This window comes from Sapajus apella, unplaced genomic scaffold (assembly GCF_009761245.1).
Source record: "Sapajus apella isolate SASKATOON/1434 unplaced genomic scaffold, GSC_monkey_1.0 scaffold60, whole genome shotgun sequence".
NCBI lineage: Eukaryota > Metazoa > Chordata > Mammalia > Primates > Cebidae > Sapajus > Sapajus apella.
In genome coordinates this window covers 8,574,354-8,593,408 of record NW_022437000.1, presented here as the reverse complement: position 1 = coordinate 8,593,408, position 19,055 = coordinate 8,574,354, and the positions used below count along the sequence as shown (strand labels likewise).

Sequence of the window (19,055 nt, the reverse complement as noted above, 5' to 3'; positions counted from 1 at the left end):
ATGAGAAATGTTAAAGGAGTTTGAAATAAAAAAAAAATTAGGTGGAAACTGAAAGACACATGAAGAAATAAAGAACACAAGTAAAAGTACATACATAGGTAAATATAAAAGCCATTGTAAGTGTATTTTTAGTTTTTAACTTCTCTTTTTGTTTCCTATACTATTTTAAAGATAAATACATAAAATAATAATGATTAATTTATGTTAACAGCTTATAATATATAAGCGTATATTTAGTGAAAATAACAATATAGAGAAACGAAGTTGTTATCAACTCAAACCACATTGTTATAAATTTAGAGTGGTAATTGTAATCACCAGAATAACAACTAAGATAATAATTTTTAAAAACGCAGAAAAAAAATTAGGAGAAAAACAAAATGGTGTACTTATAAAAGTCTATTAAAAACAAAATTAACGGATAATAAAAGAATTGAGGAACAAAACTCTTAGAAAAGAAACACCAACATGACAGAAGTAATTCTTTCCTTATCAATAATCAATTCAAATATAAATGAGCTAAATTTGCCAATTAAAATACAGAGATCGGCAAAATAGATTTTTTAAAAGCCCAAACTCGTGATCTAATTATACTCTGCCCTACTAGAGACTCACTTCAGATTCAAACACAGAAGCAGGTTTTTGTGTTTCAAGATTTCAAGGTCAAAGGATAACAAATATGCCTCCTTGCAAACAGCAGCCAAAGAGAATGGGGATGGCTGATCCTGACATCAGAATAAATGCATGTTAAGTCAAAATTTTTATAAGACCAGGAGATATTAAATATTGATAATAGTCAATTTATCAAGAATACCTAATAACTATAAACATATATGCATCACTCCACAGAACCTCAAGATATAAGCAGATATTGACTGAACTGAAAGGAGAAATAGACATTTCTATAGAAACAGCTTTGAAATAATACCCAGACCATCTAGGTAAGAGATCAATAAGGCAATAGTGAACATGAACAACAGTGTAAACTAACTGGACCTAATAGACTTAGAGAATACACTCCACCTCAAAAAAGCAGAATGCATATTTTCAAATGCATATGAACATTCTCCAAGATCGACCATGTCATGCAACAAAATAATTCTCAATAAATTTAAAAATATTTAAATTCTACAAATATCTTGTATTTTAAAAAGATATATTTTTCATCCTTTGGCCTTGAAATCTGTTTTCGTTTTTGAATCTGAAGTGATTCTGTAGTAGGCATTCATGTTAGCTACATTCAATAATATAAGGAAAATTGGAAAACTCGCAAATAAGTGAAAATTGAAAAAATTCTTAAACAACAAATTAATCTATGAATAAATGCTAGAAGAAAATAGAAAACACTTTGAAATGATTGAAAATAAAAACACAACATAACAATATTCATAGAAAGAAGAAAAAGTGTACAGAAAGAAATGTACAATTGTAAATGTCTATGTTAAAAAAGATCTCAGATTGATAATATAAGTGCAGCTTAAAGAAATAGAAATAGAAGAGGAAACTAAACCCAAAACTGACAGAAGGAAGAAAATAATAAAGATCAGATAATATAATAAAGAAGGTAATAAAAAAGAAGATAGATGGAATAAAGAATAGAAAAAGGGCCAGGTACAGTGGCTCACACCTGTAATCCCAGCACTTTGGGAGGCCAAGGCAGGAGAATCATTTGAGGTAAGGAGTTCGAGATCAGCCTGACCAACATGGTGAAAATCTGTCACTACTAAAAATGCAAAAAAATTAGGCATGTGTGGTGGCACATGCCTGAGGTCCCAGTTAGTTGAGAGGTGGAGGCAGGAGAATCACTTGAACCCAGAGGCAAAGCTTGCAGTGAGCTGAGATGACACCATTGCACTCCAGCCTGGGCGATTGAGTGAGGCTCCATCTCAAAAAAAAAAAAAAAAAAAAAAAAAAGAATAGAAAAAGACGGGAAACAATCAAGAACACTAAAAATTCGTTTTTTGAAAAGATCAACAAAAAATGACAATTATTTAGCTACATTGACCAAAAAAAGAGAAAAGACTCCAATCAATAAAATCATTAAAGAAAATGGAGGCATTATTATTAGCCTATTAGAAATAAAAACGTTGGTTAATAATTTATTAAAAATTTTTTAATAAAAGGCAAGTTTGTCTAAAGTCATAAGGAAGCACTGAATCCATTGGTACAACTTGGACATGCACAAAGTGTACAGCCAAGTAGGTAATTACAGTTTTACCCCTTTTCCTGAATGAAAAAGGACCAAAATAAAAGACATTAAATACAGTATATGAAATAAAACATTATTGGTCTATTTTTTTTTAATGTCTGGGGAAAATATTTATCTGGCAGATGTGAGAGAGTGGAAGAGAGAAGAAGGGAAATTTAAAAAAAATTGGAAGTACTTCTTCAAAATTAGAAAGCACTTAATAGAAATCATTTTATTTTAGAAAACATTTTATGTTGCAACATAGCGAAACCTGGTCTCTACAAAAATTAAAAAATAAATAGAATTAGCAGGACATGGTAGTGAATGCTTATAGAAAACCTGAACAGACCTATAACTAGTACAGAGTTTGAATTAACCCGAGTCTTCCCTCAAAATTCATAACTAGATGATTTTACTGGTGAATTTTACCAGATATTTAAAGAAAAAATATCAATCTCCTCAAACTCTTTCCAAAAAATAAATAAAAGAGAAGGGAACAATTTCTAACTGGTCCTCTACGTCTAGAATTACACTGATACTAATGCCAGACAAAAACACCTCAAAAAAGCTACAGATCAGCATCAATCATGAATACAAATGCAATAATCCTCATCAGAAACAAGACAATGCCTGTATTTACAAGACAATGACTGCTATTCAACATGTACCAGCAGAAATTCCAGCAAGAGCAATTAGGCATGATAAAGATATTAAAAAAAAAAAATCCAAATGCAAGGAGAGTAGTAAAACTATCTCTATTTGCAGATGACATAATCCTACATATAGAAAATTTCTGACCAGGCACAGTGGCTCACGCCTATGATACCAGAATTTTGGGAGGCCGAGGCAGGTGGATCTCTTGAGGTCAGGAGTTTGAGACCAGCCTGGCCAACATGGTGAAACCCTGTCTCTACTGAAAATACAAAAATTAGCCAGGTGTGGTTGCGGGCACCTGTAATCCCAGCTACTCGGGAGACTGAGGTTTGTGAATCACTTGAACCCAGGAGATGGAGGTTGCCATGAGCTGAGATGGTGCCATGGCACTCCGGCCTGGGCAACAGAGCAAAACTCATTCATGTGATGCACAATACTTTTGTGCCTCAAATGACATTATCAAGAAAGTACAAAGATAATCCACAAAATAGAAGAAAGTACTTGCAAGTCAGATATTTCATAAGGGTCTTGTGTATCCATAATATATAAAGAAGTTTTACAACACAAAGACAAACAATCTAATTTAAAAATGGACAACGTGCTTGAAAAGACATTTTTCCAAATAAGATATACGAAAACCAAAAAGGACATGAAAAGATGTCCTGCATCATCAGTCATTAGGATGCAAATAAATACCACAATGAGATATTACTTTACACCCAAAAGGAAGGCAATAGTAATAAAAATATTGAAAATAAGTTGTGTCGGTGAGGATGTGGAAAAATTAGAACCCTCGTACATTGCTGATGGGAAAGCAAAGTGGTGCACACTGCAGAGAACAGGTTGACATTTTCTCAACAATTCTACTCATAGATATATACTTCAAATAATTGAAAAGAGGCACTCAGAAAGTATTTTACGCAAATGCTCACAGGATCTCTACTCACAATAGCCAAAAGGCGGAAACAACCCAAATACCCATTAGTAAAATTATGGCTTACATATAATGGAATAATATACATTCATACAGAAGAATGAACTATGAATATTACATGCTACAATGTGAGTGAACCTCACAACATTCTGCTAAGGGAAAGAAGCCAGGCACTAAAAGTCATGTATTGCATAACTGCATTTATAGAAACCATCTAAAATAGGTGAATCCACAGAGACATAAAGCAGATTGCTGGTAATGGGGGGTGGGGAGATGGAGAACTGGTGACTGATTGTTATTGAACACAGGATTTTCTCTGGGGCTGAAGAAAATATTTTGGAGCTAGAGAGAGTTGTAAAATATTGTGAATACTACATGACAATGAAATGTGCATTTCATTTTATGTTATATGAATTTAATTTCAATAAAAAAGATATAGCTGAAAAGGTAGCTACCCCTCGTAGTAAGTATTTAGAGGTCTACACTAACAGAAAAAGCAAAGCAAACAGCCTATATAGTAAGCAACCTCTTTAAAACTGTAAAATAGAAACTCTTTTGTTAATGTATAAAAAAATACATAATATAGCACAATACAATGAACAAAAGCCAAATATATTTCTGAAGTAAGTAAATTTAAATTGGTTTATATTATCCAGTAAATAAAAATTATTTTAAGATGAGATCAAAAAACACAGAGCACCTCTGTTTTGCATACACGAGGAACACAGAAAACAAATTATTTGAGAGAAGTTAAAAGTAAAATTTTGGGTGAAGTCATGCTAGGGAAATGCAACCCCCACCCCCCAAAAAGAAAACATTTCAACCTTAATGTTGAAAAGATATATCATGGAATTCAAGGCCTTTATACACAAAAAGAACAACCAACTAGAAAATATAATGAAAGAAAATGTTTCTATTTATCATAGCATTTGAAAAGGTAAAATACCTTGTAATGATATTAATAAGAAATATGCAAGAACTTCTTGAAGAAAATTTCAATACATACTAAAAGAAACAAAAAGAGATTAAACAAATATAAGTATATGTCGTGTTCTTGGATTGGATTTGATCTGTACATCTAGAATTGTGTGTGTGTGTGTGTGTGTGTGTGTGTGTGTATACAGAAAAATTCTATAAGTAAAAAGAAAAAATAAGAGAATTAGATTTACCAAATCATCTTATAAAGCCCTAATAACCAAAATGCCATTTTATCTGGGTGCATAAATAAGACAATATAACAGAAAAGTATTTAAAAAGTGAAAAAACATAGACTAAATAGGGAATTTAATATAAGTTAAAGTTAATGTCTTCAAGCAATGTGGAAAAGATGGGTGATTAAAAAAAATCTGTGATGCTCTCATGGGAGAGAATTAAGTTGGTTGCATACCTCACATCTTATATCAGGATAAATTGCAAATAGATAAATTATTAAAGGTAGAAAACAACTATAAAAGTTTCAGAAGGAACATGAGATCTTTCCTTAATACATTTAAGTGTAAAAGCCTTTCTAATCACAACCCAAAATCCAGAATCCTTTTAAAAAATTGATAAAATTTGACAAAAAAAAAAACTTTATGCAAAATTAAGAGAAATGAAAGCATGGGAGGAAGTGCTTCCAACTCGTAATATGAAGAATTAGTCTGCTCGAGACATAAAGAGCTCACAGAAATCAATTTAAAAATGACAAAAGTCCAATGGCAAAATAGAAAAAAAATGAACAGACAGCTCACAGAAAAAAATAAATATAGAAATGAAAAATTGAAAGAATGTAAGGACAGAAATACAAATGGACAGAAATACAAATGCTTCTTAAAAAATACAAAATAATGGCTTGAAAGAAAGCAAATTAAGAGATGCTATTTTTCACCTGATGTTCTTTTGCTGCCAGTGATAACATAGCATTTTATAAGCCCTATAGGACCATTTAGCAATAACTGTGAAAATTCAAAATCTGTCTCACACAGAGGCCAACATATGAGAAGTTACCGATGCACACAATCATTTTTTGAAGCACCTGCATTGCAAAAGATGGACACCAAGAAGTCTCTTTGTAGTGGACTGGTTAAATACATTAAATTTATACAATGGAATACTATGCTGCTTTTTAAAAAAATATGAGGAACTCTGTACACAGGCATCAAATGTCTACAATATACGTTATTAAGTAAAAGATGCAAGTTGCAATCTCATTTCAAATCATATGTATTGCAGATATGGTTTTAAGTGTTTACTATAAGAAAAGAGGAAAGCAGAACTACGTTTACATTTGTTTGTGTTAATGTAGAGGGCATCTGAAGTCTACATGGGAAACTAAAAGTTAGGTGAGTGTGGGCAGGAACAGAAAAAGAGCAATCCAAACTCTTTGTGCTTTTTATTTTTTGCAATATGTGAATGTATTACCTATTCAAAAATTAGATTAAAAGTAAAAAAAAAGTGAACAGAAAAGGCATGAGACTACACTCTGATAAACTGCTCCTGTCTTTTTATCTTTTGTGTGGTTTATCTCTACCTTCACTGTCTGGACAAAAGTATGGGACAGAGCACAGGAACTCAAAATATCGGATGGACATAGCCCCGCTCTTTTCAACCTCCATGTCTCCGGAATACATAAAATAATTTCATCACAAGACCTGATGTTCTTTATAATACAATAAGATGATATATAAAATATGCTAATCATAATATATTGTAATGTATAATATGCTATAAAATCAATAATGTATTATATTTTTCCAGAAGTCTTCTTATGGATCATTTTTACTTATGCAAGTAAAAATGCTTCATTGAGTACAACCTTCCTTAACAAAATGCAACCTACCTCTCTCTCCCTGCTAAAATGTCCATGCACACTAACATTTATATATTAGTCAAGGGTTTGCTGACATCACAAGGCCAACCCATTCATCCTAATGGTCAGAGCACTGCAAGCCAGCATCCCAAGTAAGCATCCCTGTTCAGCACCCTTGGACCTGTGCAAGCAGTCACCACTCTAGGAAGATCACAGCCTACTGTACAATTCACAACACACAAGTATAGCAGCTGCATCATTTGGTGCAATTTATAGCATTTTGGGAGGGCCAGATGTATAAAGTAAACCTTTTCCAAGTAATTTTTTTAAATTGTAACTTTGGCCTTTAAGATCTTCTGGCATTCTTTTACTTCTTAGGAAACAGAGTGCTCCTTATTAAAAGTTGCAAACATAATTTGGGAAAAGGTTGAGCAATAAATAATAGATTTACAACTAGTTTGGTACTTGTGTCGCATTTAGGATACAGTCACACATATAAAACACGGATGAAAAGAGCATCCCAGGGAATCATTACCAGTGCTGACTCACATTCATTATCTCTGCTAGTTTTTGTTTTGCCCATTCCTCATCCCCTAACTTAACCTTCAGATACTCCCGAATTCGTAGTTAGTTCACAACACAAAACTTCCTCCCACTCTCTGCCTGCTTTGTTGCCTGCATTTCATTTCATCTGTATGTTACTTGTTCATTTGTGTGTGTTTTTTTTTTTTTTTCTGTTTTCTCTTTATCAAGAGGTACGCTCCATCAAAGTAAAAAACCATATATATGGACTTGGAATGGTTTGGCTTAGACTTTTCAACTTCACAAAAGTGTGAAAACCATATACATTCAGGAGATATCTCAGTACAGTATTCAAAACATAACATAAACTACTCAATACCTTACTATAAAGTTAGCTTCCTGTTAGATGATTTTGCCCAGTTTTAGGCTAATGTAAGTGTTCTGCGCAGGTTTATGCTAGGCTATACTGAGCTATGATATTTGATAAGTTCGATGTACCAAATGGTTTTCTCAATGTATGTTATTTTCAGCTTAGGATGGGTTTATCAGAACACAATTCCATCAAAGCTGAGGAGCATTTGTACATATTTTAATCACTGCTACTCCCAGTGCCCATATGGTAATTAGAATATTATATGTTTTTAATCAATAAATGTAAAACAAATGAATCAAGGAATGTGTGAGTGAATAAATGGTTCTTTTTAGTACATTTCTGTTCATTAGTTATATAAATAAAAGCTACTATAGAGCAGAAATCCCCATTTGCTTTCAGAGAGAGGTCGATACACGTTAAAGCGGCACAGTCACACAAATTTGTGAAAAACTAGATGAAAAAAACAGTTTTTTTTTTTTCCTTTTTTTCTTTTTTTGAGACAGTCTCACTCTGTCTCCAGGCTGGAATGCAGCAGCGCGATCTCAACTGACTGCAACCTCTGCCTCCTGGGTTCAAGTGATTTTCCTGCCTCAGCCACCGGAGTAGCTGGGATTACAAACACAGGCCATCACACTCGTCTAATTTTTGTATTTTTAGTAGAGACGGGGTTTCACCGTGTTGGCCAGGATGGTCTGGATCTATTGACCTCGTGATCCACACTCACTTCAGCCTCCCAGAATGCTGGGATTACAGGGTGACCCACCGTGCCCAGCACAAGTATTTTTTTAAAGTAGGACTACTTAGATTCAATAACTTGCTAATGTGCCTTGTGATTGAAGAAAAATATGTAAGAATCTGTGTTTCCAAACTTATTTGACACTGAAACTCTCATTTCAAGGACCGTTCCTCTGGATTAATATTCTGGGTGATACATACTGGGAAATGACATTAAAAGTTTTTTCTCTGTGAACCTGGTTTCAGTCCATTAGTAGAGAAAACACTTATTTGTCTAAAATTAAAACTAAAAAAAAGCTTCGAATAACTGAAAAATGTAAAACATTCTACCTCTGAAAAAATGGTAAATTAGGAAATTTATTTTTTAAATCTAGTTTTTTAATAATCTGTTCAGTTTTATTTTCCTCTTTCTATGACATTTACAACTGAATATAACAGGAGAATTAGTATTTGTGAAGATGGTCTTGAGTCATTCTAAAAGACAGAATGCTGTCTAAATAATAAAAATTAAAATTGATTTAGTATTGATTTTTATTTTATTGTAGTCTAATTATTTAACATTTCTAAATATTTGTGCCTCTAAGGTCATTCTGCTTATTAGGTTATTACTTTAGTATTAATTATTATTTATTCCCAAATCATTTTGAATAAATTTATTTTTTTATCTGATTATAAGAAGTTTTGAGATGGATGATTGATTTTAGATGCAATTCAAATACAGTCTTTAGACTTGAAACATAAATGTTTGGAGTGGACTGAATTCTAAGTAGAAAAGTACTGGGGATATTTTATTACCTTTTTGTATAGTTGGTGTTTCACTGTCTGCAATCAGTTGCAAGCAGTCCTGAGTGACTAAAAAGCAAAAATGTATCGTTTTAGTTACTTGAGTAGAAATAGTAAAGAAACTAACTGAGAACACAAAGTTACAAACCCATTCTTCCAGAAACACTAAATAAATTACCTTTTTTACATTGATTGCATGATATTATTCTTAAAGTTACTTTATATTTGCCCATTGATTTTAATATATATATATATATATATATATATATATATATATATACTAGAAATCCATGACACTTCAGGAAAACTCTATGTGCTGTTAAAACATAATAAATATATCACCTGTACGGTTTAACCTAATTTTCTATGAAAAAATGGCTGAATAGAAAGCAAGTTTTATCATTTGTTTTGCAGGTCTACCAAATACATGGAACAGTTAACCTTATAAGATCATTCTAAACAGTCTTTTGTTTTAAAAAAAAAAAAAAAACTAACATTAGATAATGACTTACTACTATAGAAAATACTATTTCTGACACTTCTCAAAGTTAAAAAAAATTGCTAATATTTACTGAGCAGATGTAAGTGCAGACAGTGTACAAAGACTTAGTACTCATCAATTCCATTTATTCTCACAAGAATCCTAAAAATTAGAGACTGGAAATCAAGATTTGGAAAGTGTAAACAGCTTGTTCAGGGACTCAGAGACAGAAATGGTGGGACCAGAATTTAAAACCCACCTGTTTCACTCTGGTTCCAAAGGTAAGGTTTGGTAAAATATTTTGGACCAAAGAGAGATAGAACATCTTTTACAAATAAAATGGAAGACTTCCATGAGTCTGCATGATCAGTACAGGGTCTTGAAAACATCAATTCACATCACATATTACATGTAGAATATTCCAGTCCATATTTAAGAAACCAAGTAACATGCATTAAATAACGAGAAATGCCTTTAGGTAAAAGCCAATTAAGTACACCTACTGAATCTGTAGGTAAGATAAAATAAAGCAGTAAACATCTGTGAAAAACGTGAAACATAAATCTAAGGTTGCAGGTTTTCGATTAAAAAAATATTAGTTTAGTTTTTAATCTAGCAAATATTTTACTCAGAGTTGAAGTAATACTTTATAAAGATGCTTCTCAATGCATACATTTTATAAACTTGACACAGTAGGGAAATTCTGTTCTGATTAGTTGGTGATTGTATGGTGATTAACTGAAAAACTTCTAATAAAATCATGCACTGCATGACCTAAATAATGACATTTAGGTCAAGGAGAAACTGCACATCTGATGGTGGTTCCATAGGATTATTTATAATATCACATTTTCACTGTACCTTTTCTATATTTAGATACACAAATACTTACCATTGTTTTATTATGCAATTGCCTAGAATATTCAATACAGTAGCATGCTGTACAAGTTGGTAGCCTAAGAGCAATGGTGTGTACTGTAGAGCCTAGCTGTGTAGAAGGCTACACCACCTAAGTTTGTGTAAGTGTGCTCTGATGCTTGCACAATGATGAAATTGCCTAGGGATGCAGAAGGTATCCCTGAGACTGTATCCCTGTGATTAAGCAACACACGACTGTATTTAAAACTTGAAATAACACCGCAGTAATTAAATAATGTTCTAAGTTTGTATAAATACACACCATTAAAGCCTGTGGTCACATAAGAAAATCTGTTAAGAAATTCCGTTTGGTATTTAAAGGTGAAACTATATTGCTAAAAACTATAACAAATTGTTAAAAAACTGTAATTCCTTTATAACTATAAAGCTTTTCTAACATATTTTTATGTTAATTTTTGAATCATTTTTATAGAAGAGCATCTGGCCCACCCTGAGGATTCCTTTATTGATCTTATACAAGAAAGGTAGCCGTGCCTGTGCCCCAGGAAAAACGTGATTCGTTTGTCACCATGGCAGACTCTCTCCTGCTGGAAGTATGAAAAAGCATCATAAGAAGAAGAATTGTAGTGAATGAGGACGGCATGAAAGAAGGAATAACAAACCCTCCAGGGCAGCTAATGCCCCAAGGACACAGTCTCTATGTTAGTACATTAGTAGCCACATGGAACCTATTTTAAGAGTTTTTATTTTTCCAACAAATCCTTCTTAAGTAATTTTATTCACAAGGCACCCTGACAGGTTTGTGTGAATGGCACCAGGGTCAATCAGACCATACAAAGCTCTCATCTTTCCTCCACATCAAAAGCAAGGGAGGATGTTGATGAAAGTCAAAGTTAGATTTTTAAACTTTGCATCTTTCCCGGTGTGTGTACGTATGTTGCAAAGAGTGAATGACGAAATGCATGGGAAACACTTTGCACTGTACTCAGTGCATAACGCTTGCAAAATAAGTAAACCTTGGCTACTTGTATCAGTAGTAGTGTTAACATTGTTTTTAATAATATCTAGGCAAATAACTTAGAAAACATCACGGAAGGACACCGTGGGAACATGTGGCCCAACTGCAGCTGATAAGGGCCAAAGAAGGACCAGAATGCAGGATTTCCTATTTCCAGTCAACCTTTCTCTGTTTCCCAAAAACTTTGGTAGGAGACTGCTATGGTCTAAATGTTTGTGCTGCCCCAAAATTCCTGTGTTGAAACCTAACTGCCGACCTGATGGTATTAGGAAGAAAGGCTTTGGGGAGGTGGTTATGCCAGGAGGGCAGAGCTCTCGTGAATGGAATTAGCGTTCTTGGAGATCCCAGAAAGGTAGCTTGCCCTTTTTCCCACATGAGAAACCAGTGAGAAGGCATCATCTACAATCCAGGAAGCAAGTCCTCATCAGATACCGAAATCTTAGGTCTTGGACTTCCAGAACCCTGAACTGTGAGAAATAAATCTTTACTGTTTATAAGCCACCCAGTCTATGGCATTTTCTTCTAGCAGCCTTGAATGAGCTAAGGCAGATTTAGACACTCTATTTAGTCAGAAAGAGGTTTACCTACTCAGTAACAACTTGACACTATGAAAATATCTCCATTTTAATATCCACAGTCTAGTGAACATTTGGTCACAACCTACACATTGAAAAACAGTGGTCTGCTCTATCACGTAGTAGCAGAAATCTAATATTTAGCAGAAAATGTGCTTTGAAGAGAAAAGTTTATTTCAAGAACTGTTCTTCAGAAGACAAAATATATAAATTTGATGTTTCAATAATGATGTTTAAATTACAGCCACTGAAGTTAGTACTATTTATCAATTGTCCTTGCTCCAGATAAAGTTACTTGGTTTTTCTAAGACAATTCCTCTCAGGAAACTTGACAGCTTTTATCAACTTATCTCCTATTCAGTCTTTTAAGACTTTCTTTCCCATTCAACATAGATCTGGTCTTAGGCTGGAGATGAACGCTTAGCTAAAGATTTGCTTCACCAAGAGTGGAGCAAAAAAGGCAATATTATTATTATTATTATTATTATTATTATTTTTTTTTTTGAGACGGAGTTTCGCTCTTGTTACCCAGGCTGGAGTGCAATGGCGCGATCTCGGCTCACCGCAACCTCCGCCTCCTGGGTTCAGGCAATTCTCCTGCCTCAGCCTCCTGAGTAGCTGGGATTACAGGCACGCGCCACCATGCCCAGCTAATTTTTTGTATTTTTAGTAGAGACGGGGTTTCACCATGTTGACCAGGATGGTCTCGATCTCTTGACCTCGTGATCCACCCGCCTCGGCCTCCCAAAGTGCTGGGATTGCAGGCGTGAGCCACCGCGCCCGGCCGGCAATATTATTTTTAATATCTCCCAGTAGCATAGATATCTAACCACAAGAGTTTTGAAAATGCATAGTCTAATATAAAAAAACACAATTTGATTACAATTGTCATATTAACTAGTTATTGTGTGGTTCTCAAAAGCCTTTCACACATCTCTCCCTCTACTACAATTGAAAGGAATTATACAAGAGGTTAAGAATAGTTTTGTTTTGTTTTGTTTTTTAACTAAGCAAGGCAATAATATACATTAAAACCTTTCTGAGTCTATGGGGACACATTTCTGAATATAAATTTCTGGAGATTATGATGTAATAATGTGTAAAATACATATTAATCTTATAAAATGCCATTTTACAGCACAAGAAAATTTACTCATGATAATAAACTTTGCATAAAGTATTTCTAAATACAAAATATTATAATGATGACCAAAATGTTTACAAGATAAAATTACCAAAACAAGAATTTTAAGGACAAAAATAATTTGCTACTGATCAATATTTGACACAATAAAATTCAACACTTCACAATTAGAGCGTAATTTAAATATCATACATATGGGAAACATTTTTACAGTTTGAAAGGCCACCTTTTGAAGCATAATGTCTAAATACCATTTCCTCAGAAAACGTAATTTGAAAGTTTGGAGAATTGCTAATATCTGTTATACTATTTTCTGTACTGGAAGTGAACCCATTCAATCTTGAAACTGGTTTATTATACATTATTTCAACAAAGCTAAATCTAATCTAAACCTTCATAAATAATGCCATTATTGCAGATTATGTGTGGCTCCCATGAAAAACACTCCACACAGAGTTGTCCCATCACATTTAACCTATCCACAGCACCTGCGCCCACTGATTCTTCACAGCGCGTCTCACTCATCTCATGCAGGAAGCCTCCTCCGGCTTTTGGTCTGGATGAGATGTGCATCCTGCATCTTCCCTTATCTCTCTGCTTTTTTTCCTGCCATCGTATTTACTGCACCATATGTTTTTAAAGAAGGAGGATCTTGGACGGCAATGCCTCACTTTCACTTCTGCATAACTTATCATTTGATAGACATAAGTTATGACAAATGTAGCAGTTTAATTTTTCTTGAACTAGCTTTGAATACATGATCAGTGGCAGAACAATGTTAACTAGGGGAAACCACTTAAAGATCTCAATATTGGCCTAATATTTGACATAGACTTACGAAGAAAATGGGGAAAGCATGATATTGAATTAACACTTTCACTGAAATGAGAATACGCAAATTTAGAGGAAGGAAGCTAGTGTATAAGGTTTAATTTTACCAACAATAACTCAGTTGTTTACTCAACAAAGTAATAAAAGTTGAGAACTTTGAATTTCCCAAGTGCAAATTTGTTCTTCTCATTCAAATGTTTATAATTCACTCAATGCAACTCCCTGGAACACTAACCAGTTCCTCCAAGCCCTGGCCCAGCCAACATTCCCAGTCTCATGAGTGTCACCCACCCACACTCAGCTGTAGTTAAACACACTTCAGAGTGAGAAGGCATCTTCCATGATTCCATGACTGTATGTCTGCTGTTCCCTCCTACTAAATATACTTTATCTTCTGTCTGGTGGAATTCCATTCATCCTTCAATACTCAAATCAAATATAAACTTTTTCTACAATACTTCTTGCTAAATATTTGACCCCACTATACTTTGCATATCATCTATTGAAATACATTTTACTATACACATAATTGTTTCTGCAACTGTTTCTCTCCCTAGATTGTGAATCACTTGATTGTAAGGATAATCATTCACAAAGTTTCAGTGTCTGATATACAGCAGACTTTAAAAAAACTCTGTGGAATAATATAGGAAACAAAATTTACATAAAAATAGCACTCAAGTTTTCCAAACAATTCTTACAAATCAGTCACTAAATCCAGCTTTGTGAAACGTGTTAAAACCAATTAAGTCAATGCTTGAGGGTAAAGGAGTTCCATAAAATAAAACAATTTCCATGAACTGTGGACCCTCTAACAATAGGCTTTGAACCGTCAGTTATATAGGAAACACTTTCCACTACAAAAAACCTTAATACATTTTTGAATTTCTATCCACAGAAGTGTAGCACTCTATCAGATTTTTAAAGTAAATGGTTATGCAGCATTTTCTTAAAATGTCTTAATTTGTAATTTCCGGAGTCTCCATGAGGGCAGATAGGAGAGAAAAAGGCCTGAAAGTAAGATTTCCTAGCTGCTTTCAGGAGCTGTCACAGAGCAGTTATTCCCCCTTCCTTCCCTGTCTCAAACAACCTGATCAGGAGGTGGAGGAGGAGGAGGAAAAAGTGAAGGATGAAGAGAAGGGGAGGAGGAGAAAGAAGAGGAGGAGAGGAGGGGTGAAGAAGAAAGCTTATGCTTGCAAAAACACTTCAACAGATCAGCACTTGCAAAAATTTACAAATTTAGAAAAGGGATAATATAAAGATGCTTGCATTGGATAAGCCTCTATGTCTAGTAAAACAAGGCCTTTTCTTGAATTATTTCTGCTCCCTGTTTCCACCTTGTCCTCATAACCTGAGATATTCTGTCTTACCAAGTCTGCTCCATCTTCAAACCCACTCAGCTCTCCTGATCACGGTCTAAATCATCTCAGTCTGTGATCTCTACCACTAACAGCATTCTCTGATTCCTTAACGTGATGTCTCTCTCATTGGCAATAATTGTAATACCCTGGGCTTTGTCAGACCCAGTATTTTTTCTCAAATCTGGTGTCATACTTGAAAATTAAGCATGTGCAGCTATTATCATTGAAAAAAAATCAGAATTTATAGTCAGTAGATAATGAATTCAGACCTTACCTCTCCTATCAATTAGTTGTGTAACCATGAGTTTGACACCTAATTTAAAAACGTTTTAAATCTGCAAAATGATGTCAGAGGCATGTGAACCAGAGCAACCCCATCTGAAATTGGAGCTGGGTAAAATAAGGCTCAGACCTACTGGGCTGCATTGCCAGACGGTGAAGGCATTGGAAGTCACAGGATGAGACAGGAGGCCAGCACAGAATACAGGTCATAAAGATGTTGCTGCTAAGACAGATTGCAGTAAACAAGCCAGCTAAAACCCACCAAAACCAAGATGGCGAGGAGTGACCTGTGGTGGTCCTCACTGCTATATGCCCACCAGCGTCGTGACAGTTTACAAATGCCAAGGCCACATCAGGAAGTTACTCTGTATGGTCTAAAAAGGGAAGGCATGAATAATCCACCCCTTGTTTAGCATATCATCAAGAAATAGCCATAAAAATGGGCAAACAGCAGCCCTCAAGGCTGTTCTGTCTATGGAGTAGTCATTCCTTTATTCCTTTACTTTCCTAAGAAACTTGCTTTCACTTCACTCTGTGGATTCGCCCTGAATTCTTTCTTGCATGAGCTCCAACAACCCTCTTTGGGGGTCTGGATCGGGACGCCTTCCCTGTAACATTTTTCTCGCAACCACAGAAGGGTCTATATTGCAGAAACCCCCGACCCAAAGGCTAACTTTGGGTAAATGTTGGGTCCTGTAGCAATGGCAATAACACTATCCATTTCATACTGTTGTGAAAATAGATTGAAGTCATAATTTAGATGTGTTTTATGAATTGTAAATAACTTATCTATTTTATTTTGCATCAATTTGGCTTACCTTCTCCAACAATATTGACTTGCTGACAGAAGCAATTGATTCTCTGGGTTTCAGTTTTCTCATCTAAAATGAAGACAATAATGCCAAGCTAACAGGGTGTGTAAGAGGGTAAACGATATACACACTCAAAGCCTAAAACAGTGTTTGCACGTGAAACATGCCTGATAATTGTTAGTTTCGTTCTCCTCTTCTTTGTATATTATGGTGTGCCTACCTCAGATATTTGCAGAAACAGTGGGTGATAAATCTATTTGGAGAGAAATCTTCTCTTTCTCTAACTATTCGGAAATGTGAATATCTTTTAAAAGAAAATACCACCACAACAAAAATGCAGCTGCTCAATGCAGTTATGTTAAGTAGGAGTTGATGTATAAAAAGAATATATATTAAAACTAACATTTTCCATTCATATCAAATTACTGATAAAAACAACACAGGCCTAAACAGTCTGAATTTATTTTAAATATCACCTACTAATGTCTGCAATGTCTGAAAAAAGAGGTCAAAATTATAGTGCTGGGCATGGTGGCTTACGCCTGTAATCCCAGCACTTTGGGAGGCCAAGGCGGACAGATCACGAGGTCAGGAGATTGAGACCATCCTGGCTAACATGATGAAACCCCGTCTTGACTAAAAATACAAAAAATTAGCTGGGAATGGTGGTGTGTGCCTGTAGTCCCAGCTACTTGGGAGGCTGAGGAAGGAGAATTGCTTGAACTTAAAAGGCAGAGGTTGCAGAGAGCCGAGATTGAGCCACTACACTCCAGCCTGGGCAAGAGAGCAATAAAAAAGAAGACAAAATTATAAAGGATTATTAAGCTTTCAAGAAGATAAAAGGGCTTAACCTGGCCTCTCCATTCAAAATATAAACACATTTCTTTCCCTTCCTCACCCTTCACATTCCTGATACTCAATTGTCCTAACTTTCTCACTTTTTCAACATATTTACTATTTTCTAGTATTATAATTTGCTAATTAACTATATGTACTATCATTTTTCTGTTTCTCTCCAACTCACTATAATGTAAGATTGTATAAAACAGACACAATATCACATTTGGCTGTGTTGACTGATTTGTTTCCTAGCTCGTCTGTTTCCCAAAATTTCAAGCTTAACAAGAACAGGTCAAAGATTTGGTTGGAAAGCCACTGTTTTCAATTTTAAATACCTTTCCAGAAATTGAACAGAAGTCAGTGCTTGCAACACTGAAAAAAGTCTCACTATTGAAGCAGGGAGAAAGAAAAAATAACATTCAGGGAAACCTCTGGTCAAAGATCGCCGTAGCAGCAGCCAGCTGATTCTGTTCCAGGAAGGAACACACCCTTGCTGGGTAAGAGGCTCAAGTTAGCCTAATTTTGATAAGGGTCAAGTTCTACACTGCATGCTTCCAAGACTCATGTTATAGCCTTGAACTCACAGCTAAGCCAGAAACGCCAAGCAGGCAAAGACTAGGCGTTAGAGACTTGTCAAACATCTCATCTTTCCTTGCAAAGGAGTTGGGCTTTGGATTTCAAAAAAGAAGACTCAAAAATTGTATTGATACGTTTACTTTTTGCAATTAGAAAGGCTTATCCTAGAGAAAGCTTAAGCTTTAATATTAGGTGTTCATCTATAGATGCTACATTCAAAATTCTAATTAAAAAATGTTAAATACAATGTGATATCTGATGGATCTTAAAACATAAAATCATTAGTAGAAAAACTGGTGAAATTCAAATGAAGTCTAGAGGTAGTACTTGTCTCAAAGTTGTTTTTTTTTTTGTAATGAGATACCATGATCTGTAAGATGTCAGCATTAGGGAAGCTGAAGAGGGGTACATGCCAACTGTCTGTTCTCTCTTTGCAAGCTTTGTGTAAGTCTTAATCCCAAGCTCACTTAAAAAGGAAGAAAAATATAACTTGAAGTAGATTGACCAAAATCTCACAATAATTATTTGGAAGGTAAAACATGGACAATTTTTTTCTATTCTTGCTTTACATTACTTTGAATTGTTCATATTTTTACGATTATTTTATTATTATAATTGAGGCAATTACAATAAACATTATAAATAAAAATAATTTTATCCTTCTGCAACCAAAAACATATAAATTTCTAATAGCTATTAATTAACAGGAAAGAAAATGCAAAGTTAACGTAATTTTAACAAGGAACCTTTTTTAGGTCAGTGATAACCCATTTGAAAGAATTCACTTTCTTGATAGATGCTAAAGACATTTATCTTTAGGTTCTTAAAATTAATAAAATTATACTTAGGTAATGTTTAAAATGTGGATATCCATGATTCCATCTGTAAGTAAATCTTACTATGTAATTTTTCAAAGCCATATTGTTTTAGTTATTTTTTAAATTGGGAATATCTCCAAACACAGTTATGGGCTTAAAAGTGAATTTTTGGCTAATATGAGCTATTTGGCAATTTTTTAATCCTGGATTTCCCCACATTTCTGTTTATTATACTACAATAAAAAATGATCTTATGAAATACATTAAGCTTAATGAGATTTTGGTTTGAAACACAAAATAATTAAGAAAAACAAAACTAAAGCCAGAGTACTAAATTCTAAAATTAAGTAAAAGCAGTGTTTAGCCATGAGATGCCTGGAAGAGAGTATCATTAGGACATGTTGGCTAATAGTAATTCCCCTCCCTTCAACTGCAGTTTGTGTGAAGTTCCAATAAAAATA

At 34.3% G+C, this 19,055-nt stretch overlaps 1 protein-coding gene across 1 annotated transcript in view; it reads right to left on the bottom strand.

Annotated features, from left to right (window-relative positions):
- The window catches only part of TNFSF13B (TNF superfamily member 13b), a 34,584-nt gene that overhangs the window by 9,151 nt on the left and 6,378 nt on the right, over nt 1-19,055 (bottom strand). Inside the window, exon 3 of the mRNA XM_032246199.1 lies at nt 8,990-9,046. Within this exon, the coding sequence (XP_032102090.1) occupies nt 8,990-9,046 (57 nt within the window). The remainder of the gene's footprint in view (nt 1-8,989; nt 9,047-19,055) is intronic.